This window comes from Phoxinus phoxinus (genome assembly GCF_949152265.1).
Source record: "Phoxinus phoxinus genome assembly, chromosome: 5".
NCBI lineage: Eukaryota > Metazoa > Chordata > Actinopteri > Cypriniformes > Leuciscidae > Phoxinus > Phoxinus phoxinus.
The window spans coordinates 24,436,812-24,452,817 of NC_136880.1; the positions used below are offsets into that span (position 1 = coordinate 24,436,812).

General features: G+C 36.8%; 1 protein-coding gene across 3 annotated transcripts in view; it reads right to left on the reverse strand.

The window, feature by feature from the left end:
• The window catches only part of col15a1b (collagen, type XV, alpha 1b), a 44,058-nt gene extending 36,929 nt beyond the window's left edge, over positions 1-7,129 (reverse strand). For all 3 annotated transcript variants that reach the window (XM_079612343.1, XM_079612344.1, XM_079612342.1), the window contains exons 1-2: positions 6,747-7,129; positions 6,577-6,647 (exon numbers count right to left, since the gene is read on the reverse strand). In XM_079612343.1, coding sequence (XP_079468469.1) covers positions 6,577-6,647; positions 6,747-6,778 — 103 coding nt within the window. In that variant the 5' untranslated portion in view covers positions 6,779-7,129. The remainder of the gene's footprint in view (positions 1-6,576; positions 6,648-6,746) is intronic.
• Positions 7,130-16,006: the final 8,877 nt, after the last annotated feature.

The window sequence follows — 16,006 nt, forward strand, 5'->3', positions numbered from 1 at the left end:
GACGACATGGCGACAAACACTCTACAAACGCAACTTTTCCTCTTCTCTATAGGAGTGCAACAAGACCACGCCCCCTTTTTTGTGTATTCTGTGTGCGGAGGTTAGTCAAAAAACTCTAGTGACGTCATTAAAGCAGGAAGTAGAGGGATGTAGTCCGAACCGGCCGTACGCTGTAGGCTTTGAAAGGGGACTTCTGTTAAATCAAATATCTCGCTTGGCATTGAACATTGAGCTTTATAATTTTACAGGAATTATTTATGCTCTAACAGCAACATTACACACTAGCTAAAGTAAAAAAAAAAGGGATCACGAAGAACAGGACCTTTAATGTCTGAATGTCATTGGATAGATAACAAAATACCAAGTGACAACTGCAATCAAATGATGCTAGATATTTTCTCACAACTAACTTCATTTTCTGAGCCTTTTTTGCAGTGACTTATAAGCAACTGGTTTCAATGTGATTTTTTTAGTGAATATTATGTCAGTTCCTGACATAAGTAGCTAATGCATCCACCCACCTAGTACAGTTACAGTAAATACCTCCTCATAGCCAGTGTAAGCACTGCCCTTTACTCTGAACTTATTTAAGTGAAAGAATTTTCACTTAAATAATGTGCCAAGAGATGAATCCTTTACCATGTACACCGATATTTGGACACCGTCAGAAACGGGCACCTCCATACTAAAGTGAGATCTTGCCAAATAATTTGGTAGTCAAGCCAATCTTTAGCTTGCAGCAATATTTGTGGGTGTTTTCTTTATAAGGCACAGAGTGACATCACAGAAAGTCCGTTTTTTTTAACCAATCAGATTGAGCTTCTGGGTGGGAGGGAGGAACTGTGTCCGAGCAGACAGTGGCCTAGTGTTCTTCACTCTGACTCAGGTCATTATAACCTCCTCACACACCTATAAGAGTAGAAAGAAGCTCAAACTCAATGCTCCTTCTGTGTAATATGTTTCCTTTACGGCAACAGTCCCCACCCGCTTTTTTCTTGTTGTACATATGCAAGTAAGCACAGCTTGTTGAGAGCAGGAAATGTTCGGTTTTATGTGCGTTTACAGTGACCAATCCATTCCTCTTACATTTAACTGCTTAACTTTCCTTATTAAACTATGAAACATTTCAAATAACATTGAACCACTGTTTGCCATACTTGGATGGTGTGGCATCAGAAAGTTACACCTTGTTATACAAATATAAACAGGAGTTCAGCATGAATGTGGCAACAGCAGGACATGTAATACATTATAACTCCCTTTTATGACTGAGTACCAGTGAAGTTTGAACTCAGCAGGTATTGTTTTAAGGGAGTTTACCATGCTCATTGTAATGCAGAGTTCCTAAGGGTCAGTGATAGGCTCGACTCCTGGGCAGAGAATGATAGGAATGTCCAGGCCCCCAAGTTCTGTCCAACCTAAATCTTTCAATCACCCACCTAGAGGTCACAGCTGATTGCCAATGGAGGAGGAGGATCCCCAAAAGTAATTACAAACCTGCATGCAGAAGGAGAGCAAGGCAAAGTATATTCACAGAGAAAGAAAAGGCGGGCCTACAGACGTAACTGACGCTGGTAGGTCGTACGATAATGACAACATGGCGAATGTAGTATGTCCAGATTACATTTATACTACACCCTATATAGAACATACTTTTTTAGTGGTCGTGAAGTAATTACTAATAAAAAAAATACCTAAAGTACTCAAGAGAGTATGTGATTTCGGACGCAGCCATTGACATTTATATGAAATAGCCAATGAAAAAGTCCACTAGATAGTGCGCACGTGCCGATTGAGTCTGCGCTCACGGACAAAGGAGTATACTTTGAAAGGCTGTGCATGAAACGGAGAGGAACAGGGAAAATTAAGTATATGAGAGTTGGGCTTAAGCTTTGAATGTTTAAAGCTACACTGTGTAGGAATTACTCCCATCTAGCGGTGAAATTGTATATGACTACCAACTGAATATTACTTTCTAGCCCCTCCCATTCCGAGGGCGTTTTAACTCCTATGATGGCTGTATTATTTCAAATCTGCCGGCAGTCGCAAGTAATCTCGCCCTCGCATTCGTCACGGTGCCACCGAGTGTAAAAACGCGAAAGGCGAAGCTTGAATTTCCAGGTATGTCCCTCTTTGGCTAATATGTTTTCAAGATGGAGGCGCAACATGGCTTCCGCCATTCGAGTAGCTCACCCGTATGTATTATAAATGGCAGATTTTACGCTTACGAGAATACTTGATTAGTTGGTAGGAGTAATTATACATTAATGAGCACATATAATTTTGAAAGAACAAAGTGGTTTGTGCTAAGAATCAACTCAAAAAATGACACAGTGTATAGTTTAAGTGGATATATATACAGTCATGCTCATAATTAATGGCACCCCTGGTAAATATGATCAAAACTGGCTGTAAAAAATAAATCTGCATTGTTTATCATTTTGAACTTTCATTAAAAAAATTGCTAAAATTCTAACCTTTCATTGAAGTAAAAGAATTGAAAGTGGGGGGGAAATCACATTATGAAATAAATGTTTTTCTCCAAAACACGTTGACCACAATTATTGGCATCCTTTTATTAAATACTTTTTGCAATCTCCTTTTGACAAGATACCAGCTCTGAGTCTTCTCCTATAATGCCTGATGAGTTTGGAGAACAACTGACAAGAGATCAGAGACCATTCCTCCATACAGAATCTCTCCAGATCCTGCAGATTCCCAGATCCATGTTGGTGCTTCTTCTCTTCAGTTCACTCCACTCATCAGGTCAGGGAACTGGGACAGTCATGGCAGAAGCTTCATTTTGTGCTTCCCTAACATATTTTTGTTTTGATTTTGATGTTTGTTTTGAATCGTTGTCCTGATGGAAGATCCAACCACGGCCCATTATAAGATTTCTAGAAGGAGTCAGGTTTAGATTTTTTATCTGATATTTGATATAATCCACGATGCCATGTATCTGAACAAGAAGTCCAGGACCTCCATAACATGAAAGATACAACGGTATATTAAATTGTACACATGGGGTACTTTTTATCCTTGCGTGCACCAAACCCATCTAGCGTGTTTGCTGCCAAAAAGCTTCATTTTTTTTTTTCATCTGACCACAGAACCATGTGCCATTTGAAGATCCAGTCGTGTCTGACAACTGAATTTGCTGGAGTTTGTTTTTGGATGAGCGAGGAGGAATTTTCTTGAAACCCTCCCAAACAACATGTGGGGATTTAGGGGTTGTTTGATTTTTTTATAGGCTTTCTGACCCCAAGACTCAACTAATCTCTGCAATTCTCCATCTGTGATCCTTGAAGAGTCTTTGGCCACTCAAACTTTCATCCTCACCATCCATTAAGGCAATATAGACACACGTCCTCTTCCTGGCAGATTCGTAACATCTTTAGTTGATTGGAACTTCTTAATTATTGCCCTGATTGTCAAAATGGGGATTTTCAATTCTTTCACTATTTTCTTACAGCCACTTTCTATTTTGTTATGCTCAACAATATTTTGATGCACATCAGAACTATATTCTTTGGTTTTACTCATTGTGATGGATGGTTAAGGGAATTTGGCCTTTGTGTTTCCTCATATTTAAACTCTTGTGAAACAAGAAGTCATGGCTGGACAATTTCATGTTCCTAGTCACCCTGGTGTGCTAAAAAAAGGTAAATATTAATGTGAATAAACTTCAGAGATATTTTACTCATAAAAAATTTGAGGGGTACCAATAATTATGGCCACCGTGTTTTGGAGAAAAACTTTTATTTCATAATGTAATTTCCCCCCCACTTTCAATTCTTTTACTTCAATGAAAGGTTAGTTTTTTGCAATTTTTTAATGAAAGATCAAAAGCATAAACAATGAATGCAATTTATTTTTTACAGCCAGTTTTGATAATTTTTTACCAGGGGTGCCATTAATTCTGAGCACGACTGTAGATGATAGATAGATAGATAGATAGATAGATAGATAGATAGATAGATAGATAGATAGATAGATAGATAGATAGATAGATAGATAGATAGATAGATAGATAGATAGATAGATAGATAGATAGATAGATAGATAGATAGATAGATAGAAATTAGTTAATTATGTAAACCAGCACACTGTAGACAAGGAAGAAAGCACAACAGTGGGCAACGGCTATCCATTCAGACCATTCTCAAATTCAGTCTGACCCTTACCAGACTTCCCTGGGAAAGATGAGTTTGATGGGGTGGGGGGCTGGAGGGGTGATGTGTTTTTTTCCATGCTGTGTATTTTCCGATGTGTGTAATATAGCCTATCACTGTAAGGGCTAAATGGATGTATTGTATATCAGAAAAACTGCAGAGCGGAACTTCCTTGTAAAATGATGATGTCACTTTTAGGGTCAATGTGCTTTTTCAGCGTATTACAGTATCTGACTCATTTGGAGGAAACAAAGGAAAGATGCAACTAACTCTTCGAAGGTGTTCTGTCTGCTGCAGTGTTGTGGCCAGAAAGATCCACGGCCATTTAAACTCAACAGAGCAAAGTGTGACAAGAATAGCAACAGATCACATTGAACACATTGGTGACAAACGGTTCAAACCGGATCAAAAGCATTATATTTTATATTTCTCTAATCAATCACTTGGCTAAAAATGACACATTCTATATGACAGCTTTGCTATATTTTAGAGGACTTCCCAGGCAGGTTTTATCATAGCAGGAAAGAGAACAACGATTCTCCACTATAGAGAATTGTGAGTGTGTGGCTATTGTGAGTGTTTGATTAAAGCTGAATTTGATTAATGCTTAATGCTGGTTTAAGGGGGTTCCTTAAATATGATGCCATAAATGATGCCAACAAATCCAAAACAAGCCACGATAAAAACATACAGATGACCATCTTTACACAACTTACTACACCAGGTTGAGGACAAAGCCATGTATAACATGCACAGTGCAGCAATGAATCAGCCTTCACTTCAACAATCTCTATGCAATTTAAGTCACGCTGAAAAGAATATGTGGACCAGTGAGAAAATGGCAAGAGACCATTTTACTAGTGGAATAGTGGCTAAAAAAAGATAGTCTTATCTCTCCTCAGACAGCTTCACTGCTGAGCCAGAACTTAAAACACAACATTCAAAAGCCTCTCTTTTATTGGCTCAAATTCCACAAATACAGAATATAAAACAACTCAACTTATCTTCATGGGATATCACAGGAAAACGATTTAGTGACAAGTTAGTGAATGTTATCTTAAACAAGTTAGTAGTTTGACAATAAATGACAAGCAAATGACAGATATTCTACATTATTATTTACATTATACAAATATTCTGTCACTACTATCCTAATACTTCTAACCCTTACATTCATTAAAAGGTGAATGGGAGAGATCAACCCATGTACGATATAACAACCTTAATATGAACAGTTTTTTAAGCAATTAAGAACTAAATATGTTTCGATTAGAGTGTGTATTAAAGGCACCGAGAAAATGAAACATCTAAATAATATTCAATATAACCAGATTGGAGGAGAAATTAAGTACAGCTTCCTAAAATAGGAATGAGGAACAGCATCTCACACCCTTTCTCTTAGTGTTCACTTACTTCAACAAATATTAAACAGATCATGTGACACTGAAGACTGAAGTGGACAGCTTTGCCATCACAAAAATAAATTATATTTTAAAATATATTCAAATAGAAAACAATTATTTTAAATAATAACTTTTCACAATATTACTGTCTTTACTGACTTAGACTCAAATAAATGCAGTCTTGGTGACCATGAGAGACTTCTTTCAAAAACATCACAAAAACCTTACCGACCTCAAACTTTGAATAGTAACCAATAAATTTTTTCTTTGTTTTACAGTTGCAAACAATGAGTTTAAGTAATGAGTTGTCACAGTTTAGTCTTGTTTAGTTTATGGTTTTCTTTGTCTTTTGAGCCGTTTACACGACAGCATTTTCAACTAAAAACAGAAAACTTTTTATGCGTTAGCCATTAATTCACACAACAATGGTATTTGGGGATCTGAAAACAAACTTTTGAAAACTTTTCAAAGTGCAGGTTTTTGAAAAGGATACCGTTATTGTCTCAACTACGTGTCAACAACAAAACCGTGAATTTGTGAAAACGGTGACGTCATATCAAGTAAATCATATCAAGTATGCATGGTGACCTCAGTCATCATTTTAACTGTCTACAACTCTGTCATGTACTTTACATCACATAAAGGCCTACAGGTGTTGGATTTGCCAGTTTTTCTGTAAAATCTACCACAGTCTGATTTCCCATTTAGCCTACACACTGTAAAACTTTGACAAAAACCTAAAAGCTACATATACTTCATGTTTGATTTAAGTCAAATATATTATTTAATATGACTAAATACACCAAAATAAATATTGTACAACATCATTAAAGGTTATGTTAAGGGTCACATCAGTAGAAATAGTTTATTAGGCTATAGCTATACTGTAGGCTATTTACTTTTTACAGACAAAATGCTGAAAAAGTTAAACGCTGTGACCTATATGATAAATGTGCACTTAATTTTTTTTATATATATATATTTTAAAAGCATTCACCTACCTTCCATCACATGAAGCGCAGATGAGAGACAACTCAAGGCGAGATGCGCACCAACGAGCCACGACAGGAGGCTAAACGAATGCAGTGATATTAAACGCAAATACAGTACATATAATCCATATCTGTTTGCAATGTGCATGATGAATTAAATATTCATCCCGTCAACTTACCGAAGATTCATTTTCTTCAGAAGTATGAGCATAATATTAGCGCAAAAACGTGGATATCAACACTTCCAGAGTGTTGTCACCCACTCTCTCTCACTCTCTCTCACTCTCTCTCTCTCTCTCTCCTCTCTTCACTTCTCTCCTCCTGACTGACTTTCCAGTCTCTCACTTCAGACTGGCTGAACAAAGACTGCCTCAGTCTCCGCACTATACAGCGCTATGGACTGCTGAAATCCGACCCCGAAAATTCTCCGAGAAGCGACGGTCTCCACTCTTTCAAATCCGTTTTAGTGCAGTGACCCCATAAACAGCTCGGCTGTTCAATCCCTTTACAAATATGTTTTTTTTCTTTCTTCCAATCATCCTTGGCTGTCAGAACACGTGTCGATGTTGCTCACGAATTTTCCCATGTGGCACCGCTGAGGAAAACATTAAATGTAGGCCTATAGTTTATTTTATTTTATAGAACAATTGGTCAGACGCAGTTTTTTGATCTACAATACTCTTTAGGGAAACAAATCACGCAATACAATGTAGCGTTATAGCGTTAAAGCTGTTCAATATCAACGCCAAATTAGGCCAAACCGGAAAGAAAGTTTTTTTTAGGTCTTTATGCTGATAATAAGTTGCTAATGTTGTACCTAATTAGTCTAGTAGGTAAACTCAATTCATTGTGGCCTAGTTGTAGAAAGCAATATTTACACTATACTAGGGGTGTAACAATATATCGTGCCACAATATATCGCAATACAAAAATGCAACAATACGTATCGTGGATAGTGACAATATGTATCGTGGATAGTTCACCCAAAATAGAAATTACTGTATAAGAAAAAAATCATGTTTTCAGAGTTTTAGTGTCAGTACTACATTAAACTACTATATAATGTTGATTATAATGTATAATAATGCAATGGTCAGCTTCAGAATCATGAATATTTTTATTCTGGTGTCACCATTGTCCTTGAATTACAAGCACCAAGTCCAAACCTGTTCATTTAAACCCACAATGTAATTTCAAAGTTAGCATTTTAATCAACAGTACATTTTTTGTTAACCTTTTATCATATGTCTTGGGAGTATCGCAATAATATCGTATCGTGAGTTCAGTATCGTGATATATATCGAATCGTGAAATGAAGGTATCGTTACACCCCTACTATACCATTCAAAAGTTTGGAGTCACATCACTTAGTGTCACCCGATCCTTCAGATATCAATCAATGCTGATTTTGTGCTCAAGAAACATTTAGCTATTATTATTTTCAATGTTGAAAACAGTTGTGCTGCTTAATATTTGATATCTGTGATATGTACAGGTAGCCTACTTTTTATGATTCGTTGATGAATAGAAAGTTCAAAATAATATTTATTTTAAATAGAATAACATCTAACATTATAAATATAGGTCTTTACTGTCCCTTTTGGACATTGAATGCATCCTTGCTGAATAAAAGTATTACTTTCTTTCTAAAATGTATTTTGAACAGTAGTGTTAACATGCACAACAGACCTAATTGCATTTGGCAGATGCTTTTAACAACTTTCATTACATCCAATATTCAATTCATACATTCCATGAGAATTGAACAATGACCAATTGAGTTTTATTTATTTTACTCATAAATAAAACTGCTATTCCAAAAACCCATTGGAAATTCCCTGGCTCAAAAATGCTAATTCCCTTCCGAGTTGAAGGACTGCAGTTTCTTATATGATATTTGGAACAGATTGATTTTAGAAACCTTAATTTTTGTATTCATCTTCCACATTTAAAAATGTGGAAGTTACAAAAGTTAATAGTTTGATTTATTGGCCTATAGTTAATATTTTCCATTAACATGCAAGAACAAATATCTATTGATTTATCAAACAAGAGTTTAACAAAAGTTCAAATGATTTCCTCTTTATTCCCTGGTGCTCTTAAGACAAGAGTACATGGTTAGGGAATTCATACTGAGCAAACTGCTGAGAGACCTACTTAAAAAACGGCAGATAACATCCATGAAGGACCACCCGGGAAGCAAAAGCTTTTTTTTTACTTTCACCAAGGGATTTTAAACCCCACACTGTCCCCTCAGAGACTTGCAGAGCTGCCTCAAGGCACTCATACCTCTCTCTGCAATGCAAGAAATCAGGGACACAGATCCTGTGTCAGACAAAACATCTTTGGAAGTCCTTGGTCCCGAACAAAAGATCCTGTTCCACAAGAGACCTTCCTATTCTTCACCAGCACACTCTTTCTGTTATCATCACAAGAGTCCTCATCCCGGTACGGTTAAGCTCTCACATTTCAGCCCACAAAAGTATACATGATAAAGCGTTTTGTTAAGGTGATAAATTAAAGGGTGATTCTTGTCAACAACCTGCAATTAGCTAGTCTTGAAATGATAATGGTTTTGTGGGAAAGCCTTTGAAATCCTGGAGAATGCAGATGACCTGACATGACCCAGCACTAATTGGAGCACTAACTCAGAATGAACAATTCCTGTGTTACACATATTCAGTTATGTTTGTTCTTAGTTTCGTTTTCATGGACTTTTAGTTTGAATTCAGTAGTCCCTGTCTTCCTTTGTTTCAGTTTCTCGCTTCTCAGGTGTTCTACATCTTCACAGGTGTTAGTCATTAGTTCCCTCATTTGCACTGTATTTAAGTTGCTCTTCTACTCTTCAGTTGTTGTTTGTTGTTTGTGTCATGTGCCCTCTGTCACACCTTCTGGATTTACCTGAGTTTATTTCATTGTTTAATTAATCGTATTAGAACCAATTGACTCTTTTTTATCTTTGGACCTTTATCTTTGTAACAGAACAACCAACCTTATAATAGAATATGCAACAAAGTTTGCTGCCATGGCTCATATGAGCCACAATTTACTGGATTCTGGTCTTTCTGCGACGAAGAGACCCTGAAATCATTGTTCTGGATCTGGGTGAACTACCACTACCCAAGTGATCATCAGGTGTCTGGAGAGCATCTGTCCCCGATCCAGGACACAGCCAGATCCAAAACCCAGCCTACCACCACCCTCGGTCGTGGAGAATTCGCTAGAGCCCGCCGCAGACAGATAACTACCACTCGCTGTGATGAGTGAGCCAGGGCCAGAAGAGGAAGAGACAACGCCAACCATCGCCCCAGAGCCCCAGCCCCAGAGTGAGTCTGACCAGGAGTGTGAGCCAGTTACATTAGCAGTGTTGGGTAAGTCATTACAAGTAACTTGAGTTATGTAATCAGAGTACTTTTTCAAGTAACTAGTAAAGTAACGCATTAGTTTTAAAGTTTACAACAAAATATCTGAGTTACTTTTTTTAAATAAGTAACGCAAGTTACTTTGTTTTCCCATCTATTGACTGACAGCTCTCTTGTCCAACATTTTCCTAGTGCTTTGGTTTGTTGTTAACCCAGCCATTTTGAGTTGATCTTAAATTTATAATGCATCTAATGATATCTGTGAAGAAATATTGTACAAATGTGACCTATGACCAGTTTGTCCAATGTGTGTAAATAAATTGTACCCAGGTTAATCTCTGACAGAACTCAAACATACAGTAATGTGTTGTTGACAAGGTCAGCTGACCTCAGCACTAGGTTAAGTACACAGACGGCAAGTTTAGATGAACTAACTCAGTTTAAGCCTTGCCGCATATATCAGTAGCTTGTGGCTTCCCAAAAGAAGGTAATGTTCAACACCAAAGCATGTTTTGAGAACTTATGAGACTTATGAGAGTGAGAATTAGATTTTAGCATGATCTTTCAGTCATCAGATCAGTATTGAGGGGAACAGTTAGTCCACAATATTAAAATCTTTATTTACCCATATTTCTATTTTCCCAGGTTCAGTGTATATAGCATAAACATTATGTAGATTAGTAGAACAAAATGTGAAAGTCTGGTCTCAGAGAGCAGTCAGTTCCTGGATTTGTTATAGAAAACTCTTGTTTTCATTAATGTAAACAAATACTGATAGATGTGTTTCCCAGCCTCCTGATGACTCATATGTTTGATGAGAGTAACATGAGATTGTTTAAATATTTTTGATGTTGTATGTTCTCTGATCAACTTCCACATCTTCAAAGACGGTGTCTCTCATCTAAACTTGGGAAACAGATGCTTTCCTTGTTCTCATAAGTCTCTATTGACTTACAGCTATTGAAAGCTTTGACACATGCATTATGAGGACAAGGTGTAATGGTTTTTATACTGCACAAACTGTATATTCTATTCCCCCACTAACCCCCAAACTAACCATCACAAAAAAGTTTGACATTTTTGCATGTTTAATAAAACATTTAGTACAGTGCTGGTCAGAATTATTTGCCCCTTGGTAAATATGATCAAATATGGCTGTAAAAATAAATCTGCATTGTTAATCCTTTTGATCATTAAAAAAAATTGCACAAATCTAAGCTTTCATTTAAGTAAAATAATTAAAAGTGGGGGGAACATCACATTATTAAATAAATGTTTTTCTCCAAAACACGTTGGGAACAAATATTTGCCCCCTTTTATTAAATATGTTTGCAACCTCCTTTTCCTAAGATAACAGCTCTGAGTCTTCTCCTTTAATGCCTGATGAGTTTGGAGAACAATTGACAAGAGATCAGAGACCATTCCTCCATACAGAATCTCTCCAGATCCTGCAGATTCCCAGATCCATGTTGGCGCTTCTTCTCTTCAGTTCAGCCCACTCATTTTCTATAGGGTTCAGGTCAGGGACTGGGATGGCCATTGCAGATGCTTGGTTTTGTGCTCAGTGACCCATTTTTGTTTTGATTTTGATATTTGTTTTTGGATCACTGTCCTGTTGGAAGATCCAAACATGGCCCGTTATACAATTTCTAGCACAGTCTGTTAGGTTTCGATTTTTTATCTGTTGGTATTTGATCCAATCCATGATGCCATGCATCTAAGATGTCCAGGACCTCTGGCAGAAAATTAGGCCCACAGCATTAAAGATACAGCAGAGTATTTCATTTTACACATGGGGTACTTTTTTTTTTTTTATCCCCGTGTGCACAAAACCCATCTTAAAGGATAATTCCGGTATTTAACACCTTGAGTCTATATTGTAGTTTGTTTTGGATGAACAAGAGTGGTGGACAAATGTTTTTTGACAATGGTTCCTCTCTCGAGTTTTTGACTATAATAGAATTGGCCATGGACCCATTTAACATTTGAGTCAATGGGCATGTCCGAAAATGTCATTAAAACAACCTTTAACATTAGTTTTCAAAACTGTGCAACTCACCGAGTGATTAGTGATGTTAGTTGATGTTCCAGAAACAAAACGTGTTGCGAAATACATTTTCTGTTGTGTTTTATTCGTCATTTTGTAAAATCCCATTGAATTCTGTTGAAGGACTAAGTGCTCGTTAATATAAATGCGCTACCGGAAACGGAAAGGGGGCTGTTTACATTTGGTCGATGTAGTCTTTTTGCTCGCTTCCGTTTCTCATAAGGCTAGCGAGCAGAGCAACTGTGCTCCGGGAGAGTAAGCGAAATAAACAAACAAAACCTTGAAAATATTGAAAGACGTGACCACTGACCAGTGCAATATGAAGTTGAACTCGACTGTGACAGTGAGTGTCCCGCGAGACATAAACATCAGTTATCGCCATCAAGTGGTCGGGAGTGTGCTAACGCTTCAGATTCAAATATTGAGCGGAAGTTACACAGTTGTGTCTGAAAAAATAGTTCCACTATAGCAAAATAAACGGATTGGAATCATATATTGCGACGATATATTGTTTATAATCATCAACGAACACCACTAACCACTCGGTGAGTTTAACAGTTTTGTAAACGAACATTATTGGCTGTTTTAATGACATTTTCGGACATGCCCATTGACTCCAATGTTAAATGGGTCCATGGCCAATTCTATTATAGTCAAAAACTCGAGAGAGGAACCATTGTCAAAAAAATGTTGTCCACCACTCTTGTTCATCCAAAACAAACTACAATATAGACTCAAGGTGTTAAATACCGGAATTATCCTTTAAGTGTTTGCTGCCAAAAAAGCATTTTTGTTTTGTTTCAAATATACAGTATATTTGATCAAGTAAATGTAGCCTTGGTGAACATAAGAACCCTTTTTTCAAAAACATTAAAAAATCTTTCCGACCCCAAACTTTTGAGCAGCATGCAAAGTCATTTACAATTCATTCTAATGGACTTTAATGGAAACATTAAGTCATTGGTAACACTTTACAATAAGGTTAATTAGTTAGCTAGTCAGCATGAACTAATAACTGCTCTTATATAGCATTTATTAATCTTTGTTAATGTTAATTTCAACATTTACTAATACTTTATTAAAATGGTGTTAACATAATGCACTGTGAACTAACACAAACAAACAAAGAACAGCTGTATTTTTATTAAGTAATGTTATCAAAGAATAATAAATACATTATCAGATGTATTGCTCATTGTTAGTTCATGTTAGTTAATACATTAACTAATGTTAACTAATGAACCTTATTTTAAAGTGTTACCAAGTCATTTTATTTTCATGCTCCAGAGCTGCTCTGATGATGTGTAACTCTAAGGAAGCCTTTAGAAACACTGGGATGCTGTTGTGCTGATGTCCCAATTGTGCACCAGGCTGTTTAGCTTAACTAGCATAAAGAGAAACATGGTCAACTAGCTATAGGCTTTGCTAGTGAACCAAATCTAGTTCATCAGCAGCAGCGCCAAACCTGCACAAACCCTTCTGGCCTGCTAAGCTGATTTTTTCTGTTTTTTTTCTTTTCTTTCAGCATTGCATCTAAACATTAAGAGATGTTGTGTACCTTGCACTGTTTACTGCTATAGTAACAAAATAATATCATAAGTTCAGAAGAGGGAACAGACTCTGCATTCACAGGGCTGGAAGCACTGACAGTGTGACTCGAGAGGAATTTCGTTTCGTGGGATGTGACTGTATTGGCTGCATGCGGGCTGTGTAGGCCAACACGAGCACTGGTGAGGATGTCAATTACACAAAATACTGACCTCACGCTTTTCAGCATGCACCATTTATTACAGCAGTCAAGCCCAAAATGTAGGCTAGTCTATAATCACAGAGGAGACCTTGTTGTGTCTTACTGTGGATTAATCTGAAAGAGTGGTCTTAATTTAAAAAAGACCACTTTAAATTAAGACAAGATAGTGAATCGGTGGATGTTGTTCACTGATTGAATCAGAGCTGTTGACTGTTGAGGAATATAATATACCAAAGAATGTAAATGTTTTTTGTTGTAAAGTTGTTAGAGAGAAGCCGTTTCAATGGGATATAGCCTACGGACGAAGCATTTCTTGTGGTGGCGTCAGTTTCTCGATAAAGTCATTTCTTGGTCATGTGATTAGTCACATGGGCTGTGTCTGACATCATATAGGCCTACTCTCATGATTAAGAACTTATTTTTGAATAAGTAATTACTTCACGACTGCTAAAAACTAAAAAAGTATGTTCAGGCTAGTATTCGTGTGTAGTATGAGTGTAATTCGGACATGTATACATTTACCATGTTGTCATTATCATGTGACCTACCAGCGTCAGTTACGTCGCTTCACTGCCATTCACACAAATCCTCTCCCCTGGTCTCATAGACAGTAACGTCTTATGCACACTTCAGAATCTCGTCGGAAGTAGGTCATCCATGTAGTTTTTGCCTACACTTTTATAAGAACTGAATTCAGACATAATTTTGTCGCATACAGTTTTTCAACTATAGTAGGGAAGTATGTGATTTCGGATGCAGCCATGGCCTACAGCTCGGGTGATCAGCGCAAAATATTTAAAATCAGAAAAGCTAATGATTTTATGAGGCATTTAAATCTTTTTATCTCAGTAGACAGAATTTTATATTACTTATGAGGTCTTTGTTGCAATAGAACCTTGTGAAAAATTATAATGGACTAAGGCAAAACAAACAAACAAACAAACAAACAAACCAACAACAACAACAAAAAACCTAGAGAATAATGGGACAAAGTGATGCCTATGGCATCAGTTGTGAAACACTCTTTAGCTCTTTTAGATTTTTATTTTTAAGACTATTCCCCCTACATTTTACCCCAGCATGAAAGAGACGGATTGTTATTATGTTCTGACTTTGTGGACTAGGAAGAAAAAGACATTCATGCCACAGCTAGTGTGTTGACCCTGGTCAAATCTTTAGGATCTTCAGTGTGACATTCACTTGACACCTATACAATACCTTTGCTCATTCTCAAGAAGATGAAAGAAACGAGGGGAAAGGCACAGAAAATGTGTTAAGATTTGTTTCTTTCTTTCTTTGTTTCTTTCTTAAAAAATTACTTTCAGTTCAGCATTGATATGGACTTATAATTAATATAATTTAACATATGAATTATGACGCAGAATATTACTATTATATGCTATAGATAAAACTGTGACATGATCATTAAATCGTTTTGAATGTTCAAGGTGAAAAGCTAGAGAGGCTTTGGTACAAGGAACCATCATAAAACACTTGTATCCTTTTAGTGATGTAAACAGAAAACCCCATTATGTTGAGCGCACATGGTATGTGGAAAATCACTGAAAAGGTGGATGCGGAATCCTGGATGAATGTTTTAATTCTTTACAAAATAACAATTTATGGCACAAAAGTTGTGAAAATTAATTTGATCAATTGAGTAACCTTATCACCATTTAACTTAATTATTTTGAACCTTTTGCTTGTTCTTGCTAAATACCACACGAATTAAGTAGCTCTATTGGTAAAGTTCATGTCAAAGATATAACTACCCATTATATCTTTAATTTGCCCCTACATGAAAGCACAGTGAGATACGGATAGCTCGGGATACAGTGTCTTTTTGTACTGGGGTGCACTAGGACTATCAAGCTGTTGAAATTAAGTCATTTCAAACCACATGACAAGAAAACTTGCCAAAGGAATTAACTGAAAATAGAGCCTTGTGTGAAACACAAGAAGCATATCAAGCAAGAAGTTAAGGTGATGATATACAGGGCAACTTTTTGAGCAAATGTTGCTGGGCAATGTTGCCGTCAACGGGCAACCAGATGTGAGATAGGGCCCACGAATGATCTAAATTATCCAGATAGAAATTTATTAATTGGAAAGTGTCCAAGCAACATTCACTCTACAAGATTGCCCAGCAACATTGCTTAAAAAGTTGCCCTGTGTATCATCACCTAGGGTAATTAATTATTCCCTAAAAGTATATTCTTCCATGGTCAGTATTCATTGGTAAGTGTACTGTAGATAATATTTTGTGGTTAGTATTTCAGT